The sequence below is a fragment of the Rattus rattus genome, chromosome 8 (genome assembly GCF_011064425.1).
Source record: "Rattus rattus isolate New Zealand chromosome 8, Rrattus_CSIRO_v1, whole genome shotgun sequence".
NCBI classification, from domain to species: domain Eukaryota; kingdom Metazoa; phylum Chordata; class Mammalia; order Rodentia; family Muridae; genus Rattus; species Rattus rattus.
This window is the reverse complement of record NC_046161.1, coordinates 47,325,725-47,347,452: the sequence shown is the minus strand read 5'-3', so window position 1 is coordinate 47,347,452 and position 21,728 is coordinate 47,325,725. Positions and strand designations below refer to the sequence as shown.

At 44.2% G+C, this 21,728-nt stretch overlaps 1 protein-coding gene across 2 annotated transcripts in view; it reads right to left on the bottom strand.

Moving 5' to 3' along the window:
• The window catches only part of Exph5 (exophilin 5), a 75,768-nt gene that overhangs the window by 14,041 nt on the left and 39,999 nt on the right, over positions 1-21,728 (bottom strand). Inside the window, exons 3-4 of one of the 2 annotated variants that reach the window (XM_032909794.1) lie at positions 21,049-21,190; positions 8,474-8,522 (exon numbers count right to left, since the gene is read on the bottom strand). In XM_032909794.1, the coding sequence (XP_032765685.1) occupies positions 8,474-8,522; positions 21,049-21,190 (191 nt within the window). Of the gene's footprint in view, positions 1-8,473; positions 8,523-20,087; positions 20,498-21,048; positions 21,191-21,728 lie in introns of those variants that run through there. The other variant, XM_032909795.1, reaches the window with a different exon arrangement.

Below are 21,728 nucleotides of genomic sequence, written 5' to 3'. Positions count from 1 at the left end.
CTCACTGCTCCTAGCAGAATCCCACAGTTCTTGGTCTATCAGAATACTGTATCCAGGTAACAGGGATTTTCTTCAGCTAAACACAGGCCTCATGGCATCATGAGAGAGAAGCCTCAGTGCTTTGTGACCCAGATCAGATATTGATCCTCATTTGAGGCTCACTCTTCCCCTCCATGCTACAGAGTCACCATAAAACAAGAAGTCTGTTTCCCATTCCTGACTTGGAAAATGAGGTTTAAATGCCTTTGCATTAAAATCATATAAAGGCCCTTTCCCAACTTCGGTGTAAGCCTTTCCTTCTCAGTACAGATTCCTTGTGCTCCAAGGTATGACATATACAATGCCTTAAATATCATAGACTTCTAGACCTTTGTCCCTGATTTTTTGCCCTTTCTCAATGTTTTCTTTCTGAAATGGTTTGCTGTGTCCTGTATAACCAGTGGAAGGGACATTGTGACATAGTTTCCTGCCCCTGGAGCAGATCCAGTGGGACCTGAGTTCTCAACAAGTGTTGATAGTTGCTGTAGGCATGGGGCTTTTTTATATAATAATGTACATATTTTAATGTTCCTCCTTTGAGGAGTGCTCTCCCTCTTAATAAATCCATGTTAACTAGAAACAGCACAAGTCTGGGAAATGAAAATGTGTTCTTCAGCAAATGATTAAGTGCTGTGACTTTCAAGACAGCCCTTAAGGCTGTAGGAAAGAACTCTGAAAACATGGGTTCAAGAATGTATAATTTCTCCGGGTTGGAGATTTAGCTCAGTGGTAGAGTGCTTGCCTAGCAAGCACAAGGCCCTGGGTTCGGTCCCCAGCTCCGAAAAAAAAGAAAAAAAAAAAGAATGTATAATTTCTCAACTATGCAAAATACAGGGAGGCACTATGAATTGTATGAGGGGTCTTCATGAACCTAAAAGAACAAAGGCAGCTGCACTAATGAGCCAGCTCATCAGAAAGATACAAAGGCATGTACATCCCTGAGTTCAAGGTCAGCCTGGGGCAGAGCGAGTTTAAATCCAGGTGTGGTGGGAATGGTAATTTCAGAATGAGAACCCACCCAGCTAAACTTATTGTTTGTGCTTACAAAGGTGGGCAGATATCTGACTTCATTTTCGATATTAAAAATATGTACTGGATGTCTCAAGAGGTTAAGGTCATAAAATGCTGATTCATGAGATAATCAAAAGGGAACCTGGAATAATGATTTGAATTGATATGTAAATAAAAGACTGGGCTTTGGTCTGCAAGAGCTGAGCTATCTACAGAGCTGTCTGGAGAGCTAGCTCAAGCAGAACACAGAGCTGTCAGCTTGTACCCACATTTGACTTCAAGTGTTTCTGTTGCCACTCCCAAACATCCCTTTCTCAGGAACTCCTCTCCAAGCTGAGGCTGGTCCTTGTCAATGGCTGTTCATCCTTCAAAGTCCAGGTCCTGTATTACTACTTTCTCCACAGGAGCCTGTCCTCAACCCTCCCAAGCAGAAGGCATTCCCACCATGCTTTTTATACTCTTTTGTTGTTGCATTTACATGCATCATAATATTGCATATTACATTTGTAATAACATTACATTGTACAATATTAATATTTACATAATATTGCACATTACAGCATCATGTCCAAAGTTTGGATTATTTTTATTTTTGCTCTGCTATTAGCGTTCTCTCTCCTTTCTATCTACCAAAGATCTCTCTCTTCTTTTTAAGGAAACAAAGGATTCAAAGACAGATGGTCAGGTCCTAGAGATGGCAAACTTCCAAAGGGAACAAGAAAGCAGTACCTTCTTATTTGCATTGTGAAAATCAATATAATACACACTCTACAGGGGCTGATTAATGACAAATTCTCTTGCTATAGTAATAGTTTCTCCTTCTGGACTTCTCTAAACCAGTTTTAAAAATTCATGTGTGGAAGTGGGAGTATGGGGTGTACCTGTTATGTGTATGTGTGTGCAGGTGTATGCACCCTGTGTGCATATACCAAAGTCAGAGGAGGATATCTTCCTTGTCTTCCTCTACCACACGCCACATTATTCTCTTGATAGGGTCTCTCACTGCACCTGAAGGTCATCATTTTCAAACTGGCTGGCTGGTGGGCTCCCATAATCCTTGTTTCCATCAGTGCTGTAATCTGTAATTACATCTCCCAGGGATGTAATCTGGCTCCTTTTTTTAGTTTTTGGTGACTTGAGACAGGATTTCTCTGTGTAGCCCTGGCTATCCTGGAACTCCCTCTGTAGACTAGGCTGGCTTCAAACTCAGAGATCTGCCTGCCTCTGCCTCCTGAGTGCCACTACCACCTGTCTTTGTGAAAGGTAAAAGTTTTAAATTTGCCCCCCCTAGACACAAAGTTTAGAGCAGAAAAAAAAAAAACCAAACAGGTTAGGCCCCAGAATTGTATGTTCCAAGAAGCCTCTCCTAGGGCTATAGAATGGATAATTACATTGGCCAGCTCAACAGCTTTCTCCCAGAAACTAGCTGACCATAAATCTTAGAGAACAATCTTGAGAAGCAGGAAACAACTTCTCCTAGGAACAAGCGGACCATGAAGTTAAACAATCTGAGAAGTAGGAGACAGCTTCTCCTAGGAAACAATCTTGGGGGACAGAGAGTTCTTCCTTGTGATTTTTCACTGTTATTCTACACACTTTCCAATGACGCCCATCCCTGCCCCCTAGGGTTGGTTTCTCCTTTAAATACCTCTTCTCCCAGCCCTCGGGGTCAACTCCACTGCCCCCTGCGTGGGATACGAGTCTCGACCCCAGTGCACTGGTTGCTATCGATAAACCTCATGTGATTACAACAAGGACGGTCTTGTGTGAGTTCTTGGGGGGTTGTGTCATCCCGAGACTTGAGTGAGGGTCTCCCCGCTCCGGGGGTCTTTCATTCGTAAGCTGACTCTTATGTAGGAGCTGGGGATTTGAACTCAGGTCCTCATGCTTGCACAGCAAGTGTGCTTTCCCACTGAGCCATCTCCGTAGCCCAGCTAATTCATCTGCTTTTGTTGTTGCTGTTTTGTTTACTCATTTGCTACCAACATATTATATTTTAAAAATTACTCACTCATTTAAAAAGATATTATAGGGCTGGAGAGTGACTCGGTGGTTAGCAGCACTGGTTATTCCTTCAAAGACCTGGGTTCAATTCCCAGCACCCACATGGCTGCTAATAACTGTCTTAAATTTCAGTTCCCGGAGATCCAACACCTTCTCACCTCTGTGGGTACATGTGGTGTACAGACATACATACAGGTAAAAACAATTAGACAGAAAACTATTTATTTGAGGGTATGTGTACATGGAAGTCAGAGGACAGCTTGCTACCATGTGGGCTCCAGGGGTAAAACCGAGGTCTTCGGGTTTCGTGGCAGGTACCCTTGTTTTGTAAACCTCTGAACCATCTTGCCGCCTTCAGCTACTTTTTAAATGCCACACTTACATCTTTTCTCCTCATATTCTTAGAACAAATCTGTGGCCTAAGTATTTATCACCCACATTTTGGAGATAGAACAACCAAGTTTCAGATGAGTGTCATACTGACGTCACATGAGTGGCATATAGCGATGGTGGCCATTCACACCCATCTGACCTGATCTCAAACCCTCATCTTCCTACCGGAACTTTGGCTAATGCATACATCTACATGACAACCCATCTGGAAGAAGGAACCTTGCCTTAAACACGCCCTGCCCTTCTGTGAGGAGTGACACTTTGCATGTTAGTTATGATCTGACTTAAGACACCCCAAGACAGAAAATCACAGAGGAAAGGTTACAAGTAAAAAATGTAACATAACTGAGTTAATGAAAATGTTTTCCATTTTTCAGGAGGCAGAAGCAGGCAGATCTCTGAGTTTGAGGCCAACCTTGTTTACAGAATGAGTTCCAGGACATCAGGAATGCACAGATAAATCCTGTCTTGAGGGGAGAAAAGAGAAGAACCGTTCTCTTTTAGGACCCTGAAAAGCCTGCTGGAGGGAGGTCAGAATAGTGGTTATTTATAAATGCTACATATGGAGACCATATGGAATGTCTACACCAGCAGTTCTCAACTTGAGGGTCGTGATCCCTTGGGAGTGGGGATCAAACATCAATCATATATTTTGCATATTAGATGGTTATATTATGATTCATAACAGTAGCAAAATTAGTTATGAAGTAGCAATGAAAATAATTTTGTGCCCGGGGGTCACCACAACATGAGGGTCTATATTACTATATTAAAGGGTTACAGCATTAGGAAGGTTGAGAATCACTGGTCTGCACGTCTCTACGCGAATTACTTAACATTCTTGTGCTGTAGTGACGTTGTTGGTGAAATGACACTAAGGACAATAGCAAAGCAGTACTTCCTATCTGGGCTGCTGAGAAGATCGACTGACTTAACAGCTGGGAGCCACTGAGAACAAGTTGGGCCTTAGCAAGGCCTCCCTGCCTACTGTTGCTGTTCTTTGGGGTTTTAGAGAATTTTCTGGAGAACATCTGAGACTTCATGAACTAGGCAGACGCCCAATAGGACACTGTATGAGACCGGAGTCTTCAGGTACTGGCTTTCAGGAAGTGAACATAAAAGCCGCTGAATAAACAAGACCTTTTACACAACTCCAATGCCCTCTCCTGATACTGTCTGCAGTGTTGACATAACTAAACAAACACAGCTCCCGTCAGACTGTAACCTTCGAACATTTGAGAACTTCCTAAGGTGGCCAAACCTGCAGGGCGGCTGAGGGAGCGGGAACCCACGCTGCCTGATACGATCAAATGCCTTGGTAAAGTCAACAAATTACATTTTCAGGTGCTCCCAGATTTGTTCTATGCCTGATCTTTGGCAGAAATCAAATTCAGCAATGTCTTCTGGGCCCTGTGGCTTAACATCACGTATTCATTTCTGCTTTCTGGTTCCAGACACACAGGCTATACCAGGCAGGGATAGGCAGAGAGAAATGAGAGATGCTATCTACTTGATAGGTCCCACTTTGGAGGTGTGTCCCTCCAGACACAATGCTGGCTGTAGTAAGCTAAGTTCAGGGAAAGTAAGAGCAACTAGCTGGCCCATATCAGATTTCTTTGTATTTTTTTCTCTTTCCTGAGATGGGGTCTCATGTAGCTTGGGCTAGCCTTGAACTTGCTATAGCAGAGGCTGCTGTGAACTTCTGACCCTCCTATGTGATATAATTATAGGCATGTATCACCATACAGTGGTGATATATAAGTGTGCGTGTGAGTGTGTGTGTGTGTGTGTGTGTGTATGTGAGAGAGAGAGAGAGAGAGAGAGAGAGAGAGAGAGAGAGAGAGTGTGAGAGAGAGAGAGAGAGAGAGAGAGAGAGAGAGTGTGTGTGTGTGTGTGTGTGTGTGTGTGTGTGTGTGTTGAGATATGGTCTCATACAGTCCAGGCTAGCCTTGTTGAACTCAGGCAAGCACTCTAGCAACTGAGCGACATCTCTGTCCGTGAAGGTGGATTTTAACTTTAGATTCTTCTCTTGTCAGTGAATTGTTCTCAATTGGAGGCTCCATGTTCCACCAGGAACATCTGGCAATCTCTATCACAAATGGATGGAGGAGAGATCCTGGCATCCTTTAGGCAGAGGTGAGGCTCTTCAGTATACTGGCCACCATCCTCACAGAGCATCATATCCATGGTGGAGTCTGAGGACTCCCGGACTCAGTGATCTCTTAAGTTTCCATCTAGCACCAAAAGCATTCGGGGTTTCTGAAATGATTCATTTCTTTAATCGTGCAGATGTTTAAATAGTGACTGTCATCTCTAGTCAGAGGAGGGTCATTCAATCATACAGTAAACCTCACATAAAATATTAACATCCTCCTGTACCATTCCTGCCCAGCTGCCAGTTTAGTGGTGGGAAACTCATCACCTCGGATTTGGCCAAGAATCCCTGTGGCATCAACACCAGCTCCCAGGCTGCCACACCAGCTCTGGCCTTAGGGGGAACTTTCCATTCTTTTTCTTCTGGTCACTGATGGGAGCAGGAGCCACTCTCGCAGGCCCACTGGCAAGTCCCTTCCATGCTAACAGCTCATTCGAAATGGCAACCAGAGTGATTTTGTTTTTCTTTTTCAAGACAGGGTTTCTCTGTGTAACTTCCCATTGTGGAACTTGCTCTGTAGACTCACAGATCTTCTCGTCTCTTCCTCCACTGTACCACCTCCAGGAGTACGCCACCGCTGCTGGTAGGAGTACCAAGGGAAAATATCTGCTGGTCCTCAGACTGGAGCACCAAACCCAAGAATGCCGTGTTAACCCCGCCACTTCATAATACAGGCGCCTGCATTGCTTTTTCTATGACGTTTGCGACTCCTTCACATCCCTAGACTCATAAGCAATGGAGAATGCTCGAACGCTACTCCAGGAAAATCAGGAGCACAGAGGCGTCTTGAACCCTGGCCTTGTCTTCTTAGAAAATGGAAGCTGAGGCAGAGCGTGCACCATTTCAGTCATGGCTGAGGTAGGGTGGAGTCACTCACTGCCCATAGCAGCGCACTGGGGTCTATCACCAGGGTTGGCCAGTAGAGGGACTGACTTTGAGCTGTGACGTTTCAGACATTTCAATCGTGGCTTTTCTACTTTGACCCTGGGATTTCCCAGTATGATGATGAGCATGCTTTTGAAATTCTCTGAACCTTACTTTTCTCCTCTTTAAAGTGGAGACAGTGATAGTATCTTAGTCCTTAGATGTTTTTAAATCTGGGTTATGAGATGAAATATGAGTGACACGTATGGTGATTTATTGTTGGAGGACAGAAGTTAGTGGTGCTGTGCCAAGCTGGGACTGACACATTTCGCGGTGAGAAAGAGATTCAGTGTTATTATTTGTGTGTGTGTATTCAAGTATGTGCAGGTGTCTGTGTGTGCATGGATACGGAGGACATTATGCCTTAGTCGCTGTCCACTTTAAAAAATTTTTTTGGATAGATTCCCCTACCCCCTTAAGCTTGGTTCTCTTCCTGCTCTGGAACTTGTCAAATAGACAAGGCTGGTTGGCCAGCGTGCCCAGGGATCCACCCAGCTCTACCTCCATAGCCCTGGGATGACCAGTGCACACACTGAGTGAGCATGGGAGAACAAATGCTACAGTGACACCCTGAGTGTCCCCAGCTGCTATCTGTCCAGGACAGGGTCTCTCTTGTTCACTCTCTTGTTTCAGACTAGCTGACCCAGGAGCTTCTGAGTGAGTGGTTGATAATTGTCTTATCTTAGCCTCCTATCTCCCAGGAAGGGGTGTGCTGGGATCACAGCCATTTGTGGTTTTGTGTTGCACTGTCTGGCGTTTACCTGGGTTCTGGGGAATCCAAATTTAGGTTAGCAGGCTTGAATGGCAAGTGCTTCATGCTTCACCTGTTAAGCCAAAGCCAACTCCCTGGCACCCAGGGTTTTTTTTTTTTTTTTTTTTTGTGAGTTCTGCAGATAAAACTGATTTTTTTTGGCTTGGAAGACAAAAGCTTTATTGACAGAGCTCTCTCCGTAGCCCCAAATGGTCAGTCTATTTATCCAGAAAAAATATCATTACCTGGGAGTCCACTTTTTTATGCAGAGGACCTCTGCTGAGGTACGCTCCTCACCACTCAATTCACCCTTTTGGTAGGGAGTGGGCGAGCCAGTGCTCAGGCTACGGTAAAGCCAAAACTGCTTTTGCCCTCTTCCTACACTCTCTGTGACCCCCTCAAAAGCCTACCTTTTATTTACAAATCAGAATCTATATAGAAAGTTGTAGGCATACACAAAACAGAAGACCTCAAAAAAACAGAAATAGAAAAGGTTTGATTCTCAACCTTGAAGACTATGGGAACATAGTCCTAAACAGTGGAAAATTGAAATTTTAACCTTTGGAACTGGAGAGATGGCTCAGGGGTTAAGAGCACCCAGGTTGATCACCAGTGTCCCCCCACCCCATGGTGGCTCTGTCTGGCTTCTGAGGGCACTGCTTGCAAGTGGTGCCCAGATAACCAGCTTGCAAATGCAGCAAAAACAAATATATGCATAAAGTAATTTAAATAAAAATAATGAAATTTCTGCTTTTGGTGCATGAGGGCCATGCGTGCTGAAGCTCCTTCTCCAGCCGCACACACCTCATACTTCAGTGGTTTCCACTTGAAATAAAAAGATGTCTTTACTCAGAAAAAATCCAGTTAAAATCCACTTGGTGGAAGTGTGGCTATGGCTGCCCCATGCCTCTTCCCCCATCACTGGGAGTGACAGTGACGGTGACTGATAGCAGAGGTGCCAGCTTTAGTGTGGTGGGGACACAATGGCTACCTCTTCCTCCAGAGGCTAGACTATGAGCCTTTCTTTGCCAGAGCCAGCTGGAAATCTACCATCCAGAGACCTTGGATGCTCTGGAAGAAGTCTGAACTTCTAATGTAAATCTGAAGAGGGCCGGGGATCCCGTTGACTAGGTAGCCAGGGCTAGTGACACAGATGGAAGGTGTTTGGAGTCCCCTGTGGTCCTCCAGCTACTTACCGCGGCTGTCCCCCTCACAGATGCTGGAGGTCTTACATGCTCATCGCACCTGCAGAGAGAAGTTGAAATCATTTCTTTGAAGAGGCCAATGGCACATTGGCACATTTACCGTTTACGTGCCAATAGCACGTTTACTGTTACATGACAATATCAAGAAGAATGAGATGTATTTCTAATGCTCCACAGGAGGACGCCTCTTGGTTAGTGCATCACTGAGCAACGTTTCAGGAAAACTTTCCTGCAACTGTTTAGAACTGGTATTAATATTTTTGCCACCCAAGTGGATTTGCATTTGAGCAAATTTATTGTGTGGCTGGCACTGCTCTCATGCAGATACCCCCACACCTTCGAGGCAGAGATCATGGTGTTCCCATTTCACAGATGGTAAAGTAAAGTACAGGAAAGTTGGGAAGCACAGTTCAAGAAACAGTGAGCATGAAGAGCAGAAACTGGGTAAGGGCTGCCTGAATTATCCTTATCCTTAACCAGCAGAGTGTCTTGGTATTTACATTTTAAAGAACAATTACATCAGGGCCAGAATTAATTAAATTTATAAGAACCATTTACAAAACAACTTTATATTTTTACAACAACACTCAGCAACATTGCTTCAGGGTGCTTTTGTTCATAAAGACCCCAGTTTGGGGTGACATTATTCAGAGGTGAGCAAGTGTGTTCTCACTGTTTATACAGCTCTTCTCAGTTCCACAATAAGGAGGACACTTTACCATTTCTAAGTCCAAAGTTGAGATGTGGCTGGCGACATGGCTTATCAGGCAAAGGAACCTGTCACCAATCCTGCCAACTGGAGCTGGATCCTGAGAGTCTACATGGCGGGAAGAGAGAACCAGCTCCTGCAAATCGTGCTCTGACCTCTGGACATACACTGTGGTATGCATGTACCCCAACATATACACAGAATAAATAAGTACGAAAATAAAAAGGCGTAGATGTCAGCTCATCCATCTATAATCCTATGCCAATGTGTCCTCTTCCGGATCCTAATTCAGGGTTTGTAGACTTGTAATGAGTCACAGCTCTTTGTGAAAGCAGGCTACCTCCTCCACATAGCAGCAGTGTGGGGATCAAGAGCTACACAAGTTGGGACTGAGGACTGGAGCAGTCAAGAGTGGCAGTGGCTGTCCTTCATCTACGTGGTTCATGAAAGTTGACCCTAAAAGCTGGGAGACCAAACAGTTTAGAGTTTAAAGATATCCATAGCTGTTTTATAGTTGATCTCAAACAGAAATTTTGAACAGAAATTGAATTAAGTCATGGATAGTTTTTCATGCTATCCTTAAATATTAGTCCTACTGATAATACTCTGCATGTTAAACACAAGTCAGGATTGCTTACTTGTCAGGATTACTTGACTCTCAGGGGTCCTGGGAGAAGGGGTGTTTGAGAGCAGCAAAACAAACAACTTGAATTCAAATGGTGGTGCAAGCTGACGGCCTGGGCTCTGCTCAAGATGGCTTCCTGGACAGCTCTTTGTAGATAGCTCTTGGCTCTGTAGTCTGCTCAGGACAGCTTTCTGCTCAATACAGCCCTCTCTTGCTAGAAAAAAAAAATTCAAAAGAGCTCTCTGGATAGCTCATGGATTTTCTGACCAGAAAAACTGCTATGAAAAAAATCTTGGATTTTCTAGAAAAAGAATTCTAAAAGAGCTGTGTTAACTCTTAATTCTTGGGATTTCCAACCAAGGACAGAATCCTGTTAGAAAAAAAATTCACTGGCTGTGTTTGCTCTCCAGAGATCTCCAGACAGCTCAGCTCTCCTAAAAGTAGAACAGCTACCACTCTCTGCTAGTTCATCTCAAGCAGACCAAAATCCAGGTTCCCTCTCGACCACCCCACAAATCAGCATTCCATGATCTTAGACCCCTGACTCTTAGTATATGGATATCAAGTGTTTCCCCCCACCCCTTTTTTTAACATTGCAAATGAATTCAGTGATTTGCCTGCTTTTGTGGGTGGGATCCTGTCCTGAGATTACCATTCCAACCGTGCAGGGATCTAAATTTACTCTCTCAGGCTGACCTTGGACTCAGGAACCGGTTTCCCTGTATCTTGCTGACAAGCTAGTTCACAGTGCAGCTGCCTCTGTTCTTTTAGATCTATGAAGCCCCTCATATAATTCATGTTGCATTGTTACATTTTGCATAGTAGAGAAATTATATATTTTGAACTCAGGTTTTCAGAGCCTTGAGGGCTGTCCTGAAGGTCTCAGCATTTACCATTTTGCTGAGACATTAGATACTCCTTCACCTCCCAAACTCATGCTGTCTCTGATTATCATGGAGTCATTAACCTTGGCAGAGAGGACTCTCCCCAATAACCTTGGCGGGGAGAATATTTCCTGAAGGAAGAAATATATATATATATATATATATATATATATATATATATATATATATATAATAAAATGCCTTACACCCACAGCAACCATGGACACTCATGGAGCCCCATGCCCTGCTGGCTCTGTTCCTGTTCCAGTGGTGGGAGCCATGCCACACTGTCCCTGCCATGGCTAAGTGGGACTGGCAAAACTTGAGGATTTTTGGATTAGGGGTGTATGCATTGTTTAATTTCTTCACTTGGCCTTGTGAATTCACTTGGCCAGTCTTGCTATGCAGCTCCATCTAGCCTGAACTCATTGTGAAAATCGGCCAGGCCTTGAACCTGCCACAATCCTGCCTCCACCTCCCAAGATTACAGGAGTGTGTTAGGTCTCCCCACGTTTATTCTTCCTCTGTCTACACTTGTTGAAGCTTTGTTCCTCCTACGAACTGTGCACACAAACCAGTATTGTTTTGAAATCTTTGAAGAAAACAAATATGACTGAGACGGAGTGCTGTTAACCAAAAGGATCATAGAGAGCTGAGATCCCACGTTAGCCTTGAAAAGGAAAATAAGAGTGGTGAGTAAGTGTGTCAACAGTATGGAGTAGAAATGAGTGCAGCAGGGAGAAGGTGGCAGAGAAACTGTCATGGAGGTGAAAGGGCAGGGTGAGCCAAAGCTGGGAGCATGGTGTATGCTTGCACTCCTAGCCTTCAGGAGGAAGAGGAGGATCATGCACACTAGAGGTCAGACTGATCTACACAGCAAGGTCCAGGTCAGCCAGGCCTGGGTAGTGAAACCCTGCCTTGCAAGCAAGCAAACAATAAAGGGCTGGAAAGATGCTAACAGGAGCACTGGTGCTCTTCAGAGGACCCAGGTTCGGTTCCCAGTACCCACATGGTGGCTCACAACTATTAGTCAGGAGGTCTAGCACCTTCTTCTGGCCTCCACAGCACCAGGCACACACATGGTGCACAAACATATGTAAAGACAGAATACCCATAAATATATAAAATAAATAAACTTAAAAATAAACAAATAACAAATGAATGAATGAATGAATGAATGAATGAATGAACTACTCCCAAAACAAAGGCTTAGAAATAGGAATGTTACCAGGTTGGGTGGAGACTGGCAAGCAATTCAGTTAGCCTTGAGCCAAGGGAACAAGTCAGGCTGTGTCAGTTCTTTTTATAACTCTATTGGTTACAACCCTCACTACATCCCCACAGCTAAACTGTCCCTACCTCACCTGGTCTCCTATCTGGTTTAGAGTCAGTGCAACCAGGGCAGCATGCTGAGAAGGCTGAATAAGTGGGGAAGAGGGCTGAAGGGACAGAGGGTGTCTGTATCACAGACCCATCAAGTACGGGTGTACAGAGTAGGATACATAGTCGCCTGGCGTGCTCAGCTGTGCCCGATACCATTCACTTTGTGAGAGGGGAACTTCAGCTGCCTGGAGGCCCACATCTCTGCATCTACTGCAGGCCCCTCAGGCCTTTCACAAGCTCCATCAATGTCATGAAGGATGTGTTGGAAAAAGCCCTCTAGCCTTGGCAAGAATAGCTCATCTTCTGCATTTTATTGCCAAGTCCCTGATGATGTAATTGCTGAGAAATCTCACCCAAATACTCTCCTTCCTCCCATTTCAACCATCCTGCCTGATAATCCACCTTCTCTCTTCTGGAATCCCCTCCACCCTTCATGCCAACAACAGAGAGATCTTTGTAAGATTCAAACTCGATCACTGTGACCCTTGTCTAAAAATTCCTGAAAGGAATTGTTCAGAATCTCAACATGATACAAAGCTTTTCTTTAAAAAAAATATTTTTGTTATTACATTTATATATTTAGTTATTTAGTTAGTGTATGTTCAAGCACATCTACACATGTGTACATGTAGAGGTCAAAGGACAATTAGCAGTTGTTTGTCCTCTTTCCATCACATGGGTCCTGGGGATCACACTTGGGTCATCAGGTTTGGTGGCAAGTGTCCTTACCTGCTGAAACACCTCACTAGCCCAGGGCTCTTCCTTTACCTGGTGAACCTCTTAAGCACCTCACCCACCCACCCTTATCTTTCAGCTCTCCTAGGCATCTCTGAACCTGTCAACTTAATTCCACCTCAATTATTCTCGCCTTTCCACACCTTTGCAGATGCCATTCTGAAATACCCATGCAAAAGGAAGGGCAGGGCTCAAGAATACAAGAATATTCTTTTCTAACCCTTTGACCCCTGAGAAGATTCCTCTATGGACTCACGGGCAGTCTGGAGCCCGAAGGTTAACCACGGACTTCTTGTCTCCCCAACCTGGTCACAAACCCCAGTGACTCAAGCTCAGGATTCTCTCTGGAATCATCTACCCGCACTCACTATACCCTTTCAGTGCAGCAGCCCTTCACTGCCCTGGTGTCTCCAAGCTTGCCCCAAACCATCCTCTGTACGTAAGCTTGAGTGGTCAGGACAGACTGAACTGTGCCCTCTTCCCTTTCCAGTGAAAGATGTGGTTAATTCCTGCATTTGTGAAGCCCTACACGACCTAGTCTCTACGTGCTGCGTGGTGTCACACCCTACTTCCTTATGTCCCTTCAGTCAGAGGAAATTTGGCAGACACCTGAGCTTCTGCACAAACCATTCTTTGCCTGAAGCATTTTTCCACCATTCCTGGGCCTGGACAGTTATCTAACACTCTAAGGATCATGTAGCTATCACTCACTCCAGAAGACTGAACCAGACTTTCTCTAGAACCCTGTCTCCCAGATGTGGCGTTTAACCACACCATATAGGTCTTCTCCACTGTGGCCACTCTTCTTGGCCTCTGACTTTGTCTTGATCTCACAGAAATGAAGCGTGTGAAGGGGAGCACTGCCAGTGTTGGTCTTGTGTAGTCTGGTTAGGTAAATGAATGAAGGGGGTCATTCCACTTCACATACTCACTCTTCCTCTGCTGTCCAACTCCGTTCACCTAGCTCCCCAAGGCAGAATAGAAGAAACACCACCTTTACTTCTTCTTCCTCACCCAACACATCCAACTGCTATGGTGTCATGATTCCGCTCAAACCTGCATAGAGCTGTTCATTTTCATATTCACCATCCCAGGAATGTAGAGACTTCTTTTTGTTGTGACCAATACCCAGCAGAAAGACACTTAAGGGGTAAAGGGTTTATTGGCTCATGGTTAAAGAGACACCCTGGGGTTTGTCTCCTAGATGATTCTAAATCCAGTCAAGTTGGTAACTAAGATTATATATTGTAAATCTCCTTCTCCTTTGGTCTTTTTTCACTCTCATTTTTATTTTGTTCTGCTTTTTAGAGACAAAGGTCTTATGTAGCCCAAGCTGGTCACACATTCAGTGTGGTGGTTTGTATATGCTTGGCCCGGGGAATGGCACTATTAGGAAGTGTAGCCTTGTTGGAGTAGGTGTGTCACGGTGGGTATTGGCTTTAGACCCTCTTTCTAGCTGCCTGGAAGACAGTTTTCTAGCAGTCTTAGGATGAAGATGTAGAACTCTTAGCTCCTCCTGCACCATGCCTGCCTGGGTGCTGCCATGCTCCTGCCTTGATGATAATGGACTGAACCTCTGAACCTGTAAGCCGGCCCCAATTAAATGTTGTCCTTATAAGAGTTGCCATAGTCATGGTGTCTCTTCACAGTAATGGAAACCCTAACTAAAACACTCACTATGTAGCTGAGGCTAGACTGAAAGGGGATTACAGGTATGCACCACCATGCCAGCATTCCTGCTACTGACTCTAACCTAATTTCTCTCCCTTTTTTGTTGTTGTATAGGTCGGAACAAAGATCTTCTGCTTAGTCACTGCTAAAACTCCTTTTCCTGTGTCTTTCTGTCTTAGTCACTGCAAAATGTTCCTCAGCACCCCTGACCTCTACCCTCACTTCTGCTGTGAGAAATAGAAAGGCTTCAGAGCTGAATGTCCACCAGGGCATACCACTTGCCTTGGGCTGAGAAACCACTTAGTTGAAGTGATCTTCCCTTTTTCTTTTCTTTTTAAACATTTTTGATTGGATATTTTATGTATTTACATTTCAAAGGTTATCCCCCTGTCCATGAAGTGATCTTTCTAAAGTGAAGAGCAGATGAGGTCGACTTGAATTGACTCACCAAGTCTCAGTGACCTAGATGGATTTTGGTGTCTCTTCACAGCAAGGGAAACCCTAACTAAAACACTCACTATGCAGCTGAGGCTAAACTGAAAGGGGATTAGAGGTGTGCACCACCATGCCAGCATTCCTGCTACTGACTCTAATCTAATCTTTCTCCTTTTTTTGTTTTTTTTTTCTTCTTTTTTCTGGCTACCCACATCCTTGCTTGGTACAGCCTCTGGTCTTTTAGTCACCTAACTTGGTCCTCTTCCTCCAGGAAGCCTCCTGGATCCTCTAGTTTATTTTAAGAACTTCTTCTCTTGGTTCCCTTGGAGGAAAGATCCTTGGTCATCAGATGCTCACCATGTGATACATCCTAGGTATCTGTTGTTACCTAGGTTACTGCTAGGCCACATGAGATCCCTGTGTGAATTCAAAGGGACACAACTTCCTTAAGACCCTTGGCTGTTATTTGCTGGAAGCCGAAATAAAGAACAGATTCAGTGGTGTATGCCTTTAATCTTTGCACTCAGGAGTCAAAGGTGGGTAGATTTCTGAGTATGAAGCCAGCCTGGTCTACAGAGTGAGTTTCAGGACAGCCAGGACTACACAGCTACATAGAGAAACCCTGTCTGGGAAACCAAACCAAACCAAGCAAACAAAAACCAAAACAAACGAAAGCAAAAACAAAGGAACAAAAACCAAACAGTTCTGAGGTCTGGGCCAATCAGATTACAGAGTCCTCCTGGAGAAGGCTTGGAGTTAAGTCCAACTTTCCCTCAATGCACTGTCTGACCCTGGGTGGGACTTTGTTAGAAGCTTGACAGTACACAAAAGTAAAGCTATCTATTACCTGTTCTCACCCTTGACGGGAATTGTTACGGCCATTAGCTTTCTCTGAAGGAGCTTCAGGTTTCCCAATTATCCTGGAGAAATAAAAAATAAAGTTCCCTGTTCCCAGCCTTGCGCCACCTAAATCAGATTCCAAAGCCAGGATCTGACCTTCTCTTTATGTAAAACTGTTCATGCGACTCAGACTTCATAATCAGATCAACTGGAAGCCACTGGCTGCCCAGGATGACACTCAGACTCTCCCCACAACTTGCTTCTTCCAACTGCTCATCTTTTTGCACCACACCTACCTCCACAGAGGGAGCCCAGCCTAAGGAGGAGATGTGTCCTTTACTCTGAGTCCTCTGCTAAGGGACTTAGAGTCTTCTATTCCAGCTCAGACTTTTCAACTAGGAAATGGGGAGGGGAAGAAGGGAAGAGGGGGTAAGAGGCACAGGGAATATACATTCAGGGAAAATTGTGCCTTTTAACTTTCCAAAATAGTGTTTGACCTTTCTGCTTACGTAAGAGAGTTTGCAGCTGAATGGCCCAAACTGTGTACGCCCTATGGATCAGGCAAATTTGGGCATGTCTGAGAAGTGGTTAGGTGGATCCACTAAGGCTCCTCGCCTCTGGAGGGAATTAAATCATCCTTAAGGAACAGAAGGGTGGGCTTCAATTCTCATCCCAAAGTCACAGTTATCAGTCCACGTGTAACCATGCTGGGTGTAGTCACCAGTATGTCATACGCTATGGGAATTCGCTAAGGAAAGGAGGCTTTAACTGTACACATTATTCACGAGCTTTGCAAACATGTTCCCTTGTGTTTCCATTTGGGGACTACCACAGAAAAAGAGCAATGGAAAAAAAAACCCAACGTTTCTGAAATTGCCAAAACCAGGAGGAGCATATGGCTGTGGCTTTCAGATGGTGGGTGGACGAGGGTTGGTGGCTCCCTGAGGGCGTGACTTCCTGGTGGAGCATGCTGGAACATATTGCCTCATCATGGTAAGGAGGGAGTCATTTCTGTAACTGGGAATCTGGACCAAGAAAGGAATAGCTAAGGATGCTATTCCGAAGGCCAGAGCACCCAGGGTGTATACCACAGACACTAAACTCTATGGAAGGAGCCCGTGGGCCAGCAGAGGCTCTGAAACTGTGGTGTGGGCTGAGCACCACAGGTCCTATACAACGGCTACCTTAAAACATGACCTGGGAAAACCCACCTACAGGAAAGTGTTGACAAGAACTGCATGCATTACATTAGACTGTCTTGAGTATACTGGATAGCAATAAATAAAAGGTACACATGTGTTTCTTTCTTCCTGAGGGTTTGGGTCAGCTCAATCCTTTCCAAGTAACATGAAAGTCATAATGGGAGATCTGGGGCACAGTGAGTTTTGGAGGAAGAGGCATGTCTGAGGCAGAAATGGAAACCGTGTTGACTTTTTATAATGTATGAGATCACTGTGTTCTCATGGATTTTTTTTTTAATTTGGTTCACTGAAAGAAATAAACCAAAACTTCATGATTCCACGTGCGTACTGCCAGGCCTGGCTGCTCACGTCTGGAACCTCAGTACTGAGGAGGCTCAGGTAGAAAGATTGCAATGGATTCCAGGTCAGTCTGTGCTACAGTGTGCAACTCACTCTCAACCAAGCAAAACAAGAAAAGACAATATATACTACCACCATGACCAACACCCCATACACTGTAGTTTCTCTTATCCTTGTGTGGGGGATACATTCTAAGATCCCTTGTGGCTACTAGAAACCACAAATGGTACAAAACCTTTTAGCTACCTTATTTTTCTTGTACATAAATACCTATGCCTGATTCATATGCTATGCATATGAAGGGATAGATACCACTAATGAATAATAACAAACTTGGACAGCCACGCTATACTTTAGTAAGAGTTACATGAATCTAGATTTCTCTCTTTCAAGGCTTCTCGCCACATCCTGCTGTAGTTTTGGATCAGGGTTGAGAATCGGGAGGGAGACTATTCTAATTTTATTGGTTGGGCCTTAAAGTAAAACAAGGATATCGTGCTAAATTATGAAATCCCCTCCCTGTTTTATTTTCTGAGAAGATTTGTTTACTCCCCAGTGTGTCATTTCCGAGGGAAAGCCAAAGCACAGAGCTGAGCATGGTGGGATACATTTTATAATCGCAGAACCGGGAATGAAGAATTGGGAGTGTATGGTCAGTTCGGGCTACATAGTGAATTTGAGACTAACCTGGTCTCTACAAAAAGATCTCATCTCAAAACCAGAACAAAACAAACAAATACCCAGAGCTTTAAAGAAGAAAATAATCCTGGAGTGGTGGCATACACATTTAATCTCAGCATTTAGAGGCAGACGGATCTCTTTGAGTTTGAGGCTAGCCTGATCTACATAACAAATTCTAGGACATCAGGACTACATAGAGAGACCATGTCTCAAAAATCAAACCAAGGAGAGGAGAGGGAGGATGAAAAGGAGGAGGAGGAAGAGGAAGAGGAGGAGGGAGGGGAGGAGTAAGAAGAGGAGGAGAAAACAGAGGAGGAGAATTTGTCGAGTTTCATCTTTTGCATATAAAGTTTGGTGTTTTATTTTCGCCTTTGTCTGACCTGGTTACTTTTCCTCCAGATACTGCTCTGGAAAGTGAAATCAAGATCGCTATTCTGGACTATCTGCTAGAGGCGCCAACACTTCTGTATTATTCATGCTTATCTTATGGCCATATGAATAACTTCCATGTTGGCTTTTGGGCCTGATATTCAAATATCTGTTACAATAACCACAAATAAGATTTGATAAAGGAAAAGGTGAAAATAAATAAACTGAAAAGTACACTGATTTAAAAATTAACATTGTAGCAAAAACTATACTAGAAGGAATTAAAATGATTCATTAAAGTGGGATTTTTTTTTTTTAAGTTGCTTTGCTGACTTACTCTCCAGGGCACCAAGCATGACAGTCAAGCCCTTGCAAGCCCGTGATGGCTTGAGAAAGTAGGAACCTGAAGGCGCTCTGTGCTGGGTAACTAACTGCCTTCCCAGATCCGTCAGTCCCTCCCCAGAGCTCAGACAAGAAACAGCTTCTGTGTTAGAACGAGTTTTAAAGGTTGCTTTTGTATTTTAAAGATCAGAACTGTTAAAGTTAAAGGCTACATGGGATTAGAGAGGTCATGAACTCATATTAGCTGTCTGGTATGACACCTCCCACTCCCAACATAAAAAATGTTTGTTCCCTCGAATTTAGATTTCTATCCAAACATTGAGGTAAAGTTCAAATTTAAAAATGAAATAGCTTACTTATTTTGCATGATCCTGTGAGACCTTGTAGGAATAAACACTAGTGTATATCCTTCACTATATTCTGACCTGCTAGAACAAATATTTGTCAAGGTAGAGACAGGAGAAGAATCAGTGTGAGCTAACCTGGGCTACCTGAGTTCCAGGACGGCCTAGGTTACAGTATATATCCTTGTCTCAAAAAAAAAAAAAAAAAAAAGTAAATAAAGAAAAGACATCACGCTTAGTGATCTTGTTAAGACAAATATTAAATATTATCATTTAAAGTTTGAAAGTGAGATGTACTTGGGGTTGCTAAGATGGTTTGTTGGGTAAAAGTGCTTGTTGCCAAGGCTGCTGACAGAGTTTGATCCTCATCCCACACCGTAGGACAGATCTAGTTCCTGGAAGTTGTCCACTGACCGTCACCACATGCACGCCATGGTGCATGCATGCCGTCTCTCTGTCTTTCTCTCTTTCTTATATGGACAGCAATAGAAAAATGACTGTTTTTAAAAGAAAGATTTAAAGCTGGCAATGTCTGGGCAGCACTGAAGTAATGACGTTGGTTGCGTATCTCAGGCTGTGTTCTGTCTCCCTGTCAGTCGCCTTACGAGTTTGGTATCTGAGAAGGACATCTGCCTAACAGAATTTGCAAGTTTTCTGTTTGCCCTCTGGCCAAAGCACATACCAAGAATGAAGATCCCAGATCTTTAGATCTTTTCTAGTTGTTGATCAACTCTTGCAGTCAGAGCTTGGAAAAAAACAAAACCAAAAAAACTGCCTATGGAGTAAACACGTTTTTCCCACTTTCTCCGGTTTCCTAAACCATCTCCTTCTGCTCTATGAAACTCTCCCTTTAAAAAATATCCAGTTCCCTAAGATACAAATCACAGTGAAATCCTTTATCTCCCATCTGCTGGCAATCAACTTCTCATTTTCTTCAAAAGAATGCTTCCTAGCAACCACGAAGTATTTTTCAGTTTTAAATCTTCCAAACAACAGAATTACTATTGCCCCAAATGTTTTGTTTTGCTTTTTAAAAAGCCACTCACCGACGAAGAGTATCCCTGGCAGGGTCTGGTAGGTTTAGTCCCACAGATCTACATTTTGCTCAGCTCTTTCCATCAGGTGAAAGCCGAAAGGAAACCGTCCCGGCGCTCCCGGAGCTCTGGTGAAGTCCCAGAGCCTCATCACACGCCCCAGCAGCTGCTTGCTGCAGCTTGTTTTTCAGGGACAGTGACCTCCAACACCTTTGATTTAGCGCCGCAACTCAATCTTAATGGTTCGCCAGAGAGGGAACACATCACGTGCCAAGCCAACACCTTAAGAGGGTGGGAAGCTTTGCAACCAGAAAAACATGCGGAAAATACTCAGGAGTCAGCTCAGCCGCCGCTCATTTGTCACAAAACAACACAATGACACTCGTAGTGGAGGGGGACCAATTTCTGCAGCCCTTCAACCAGAACGTCCCCACCGGTGCCTGCGGCCCCTCCCTCTCCTTAGATGGAAAATCTGGGCAACCACTCAAGAACAGTGGCACTAGCATTTCTGAAATTCAGATTCATTTTCCTTTCTGTTCGGGAGTTGATTTTTCTCCCTTCGTTTACCCACCTGACACTTATTTTCTTCTGATCTTTCTAAGTCAGGTCTACTTATGGACAAAACCACAGTCGCTGAAAAGCAGTGATTTAATTTAAATTCCTAGCCAAGGCACAGACTCCGCTCCAGGCTCAGCAGAACAACTGTCAATAACTCTTTCCCAACCTTTAACCCGTGGTTCTCCAGGTTCACCATGAGGGGTGTTAGCAGTTGCTTAAAAGTTGACTTTCAGCTGAGCCAAGTTTCACAGTCTCTAAGAAATGTCCCCAAGTGAGCGAGACACCGTTTGCTTCTTCGAGACTACCCGGACTTCAGTTCTTAGAACAAACATTGAACATTCTGAACACCAAACAGGCTATTCGCCGCAGTACTGGAAAACCTAGGACGCTGTCACATGACCTGAGTTAAACGCACCTGCTTGGTCTCTGCGACTCCTTCCCAGATCTTCTGAATGAGAACAGTGAAGCGAAGGATGACCGAAAGCTCATTCGGGAAGAAACAGATGGTTTTTGGTTTATTAGGTTTTTAGATCTTGATGTTTGTAATTCCATCGGATCTTTAAAAAAAAAAAAAAAAAAAAAGAATCGTTAAAAGCTTGCAGACGAGCAGACGGGGACCGGAAGTTTGCGGCATGCTTGCCCACACAGACACAGAGACCTTGCATCTGTCCCCATCCCTGATAGAGTGGCACCTGCCTACAATCGCAGCACTTGGGAGGTGGAGGCTGGCAGGCGAAAAGCTCAAGGCACACATTAAATTTTAGGCCCACTGTGCTACCTGAGACCATTTTTTTAAAAATCAAATTAATGGACTTTTGGGTCATTTTAAATTTGAGATAATTTATTATTATAAAGCTCAGTCTGGTGGGGGCGGGGGGGGAGCAGGCCGATGTCAAACTTGCAATCTTCCTGCCTCTGTACTGGGGTGATAGGCATCTGCTGCTGTGCTTGGCTTTCTGATTAATCTTTGTGAAAGAAGGAAGGTGTGGCTGCTGTCTCCCTCTCCTTCTGAAGCCGTAAGTAGTTAGCGCCTCATAGTTCATCAAATGAAGGGCAGCCAGGGGTGCTTCGCAGGGCCCTGTGCTCCAGGGCTTC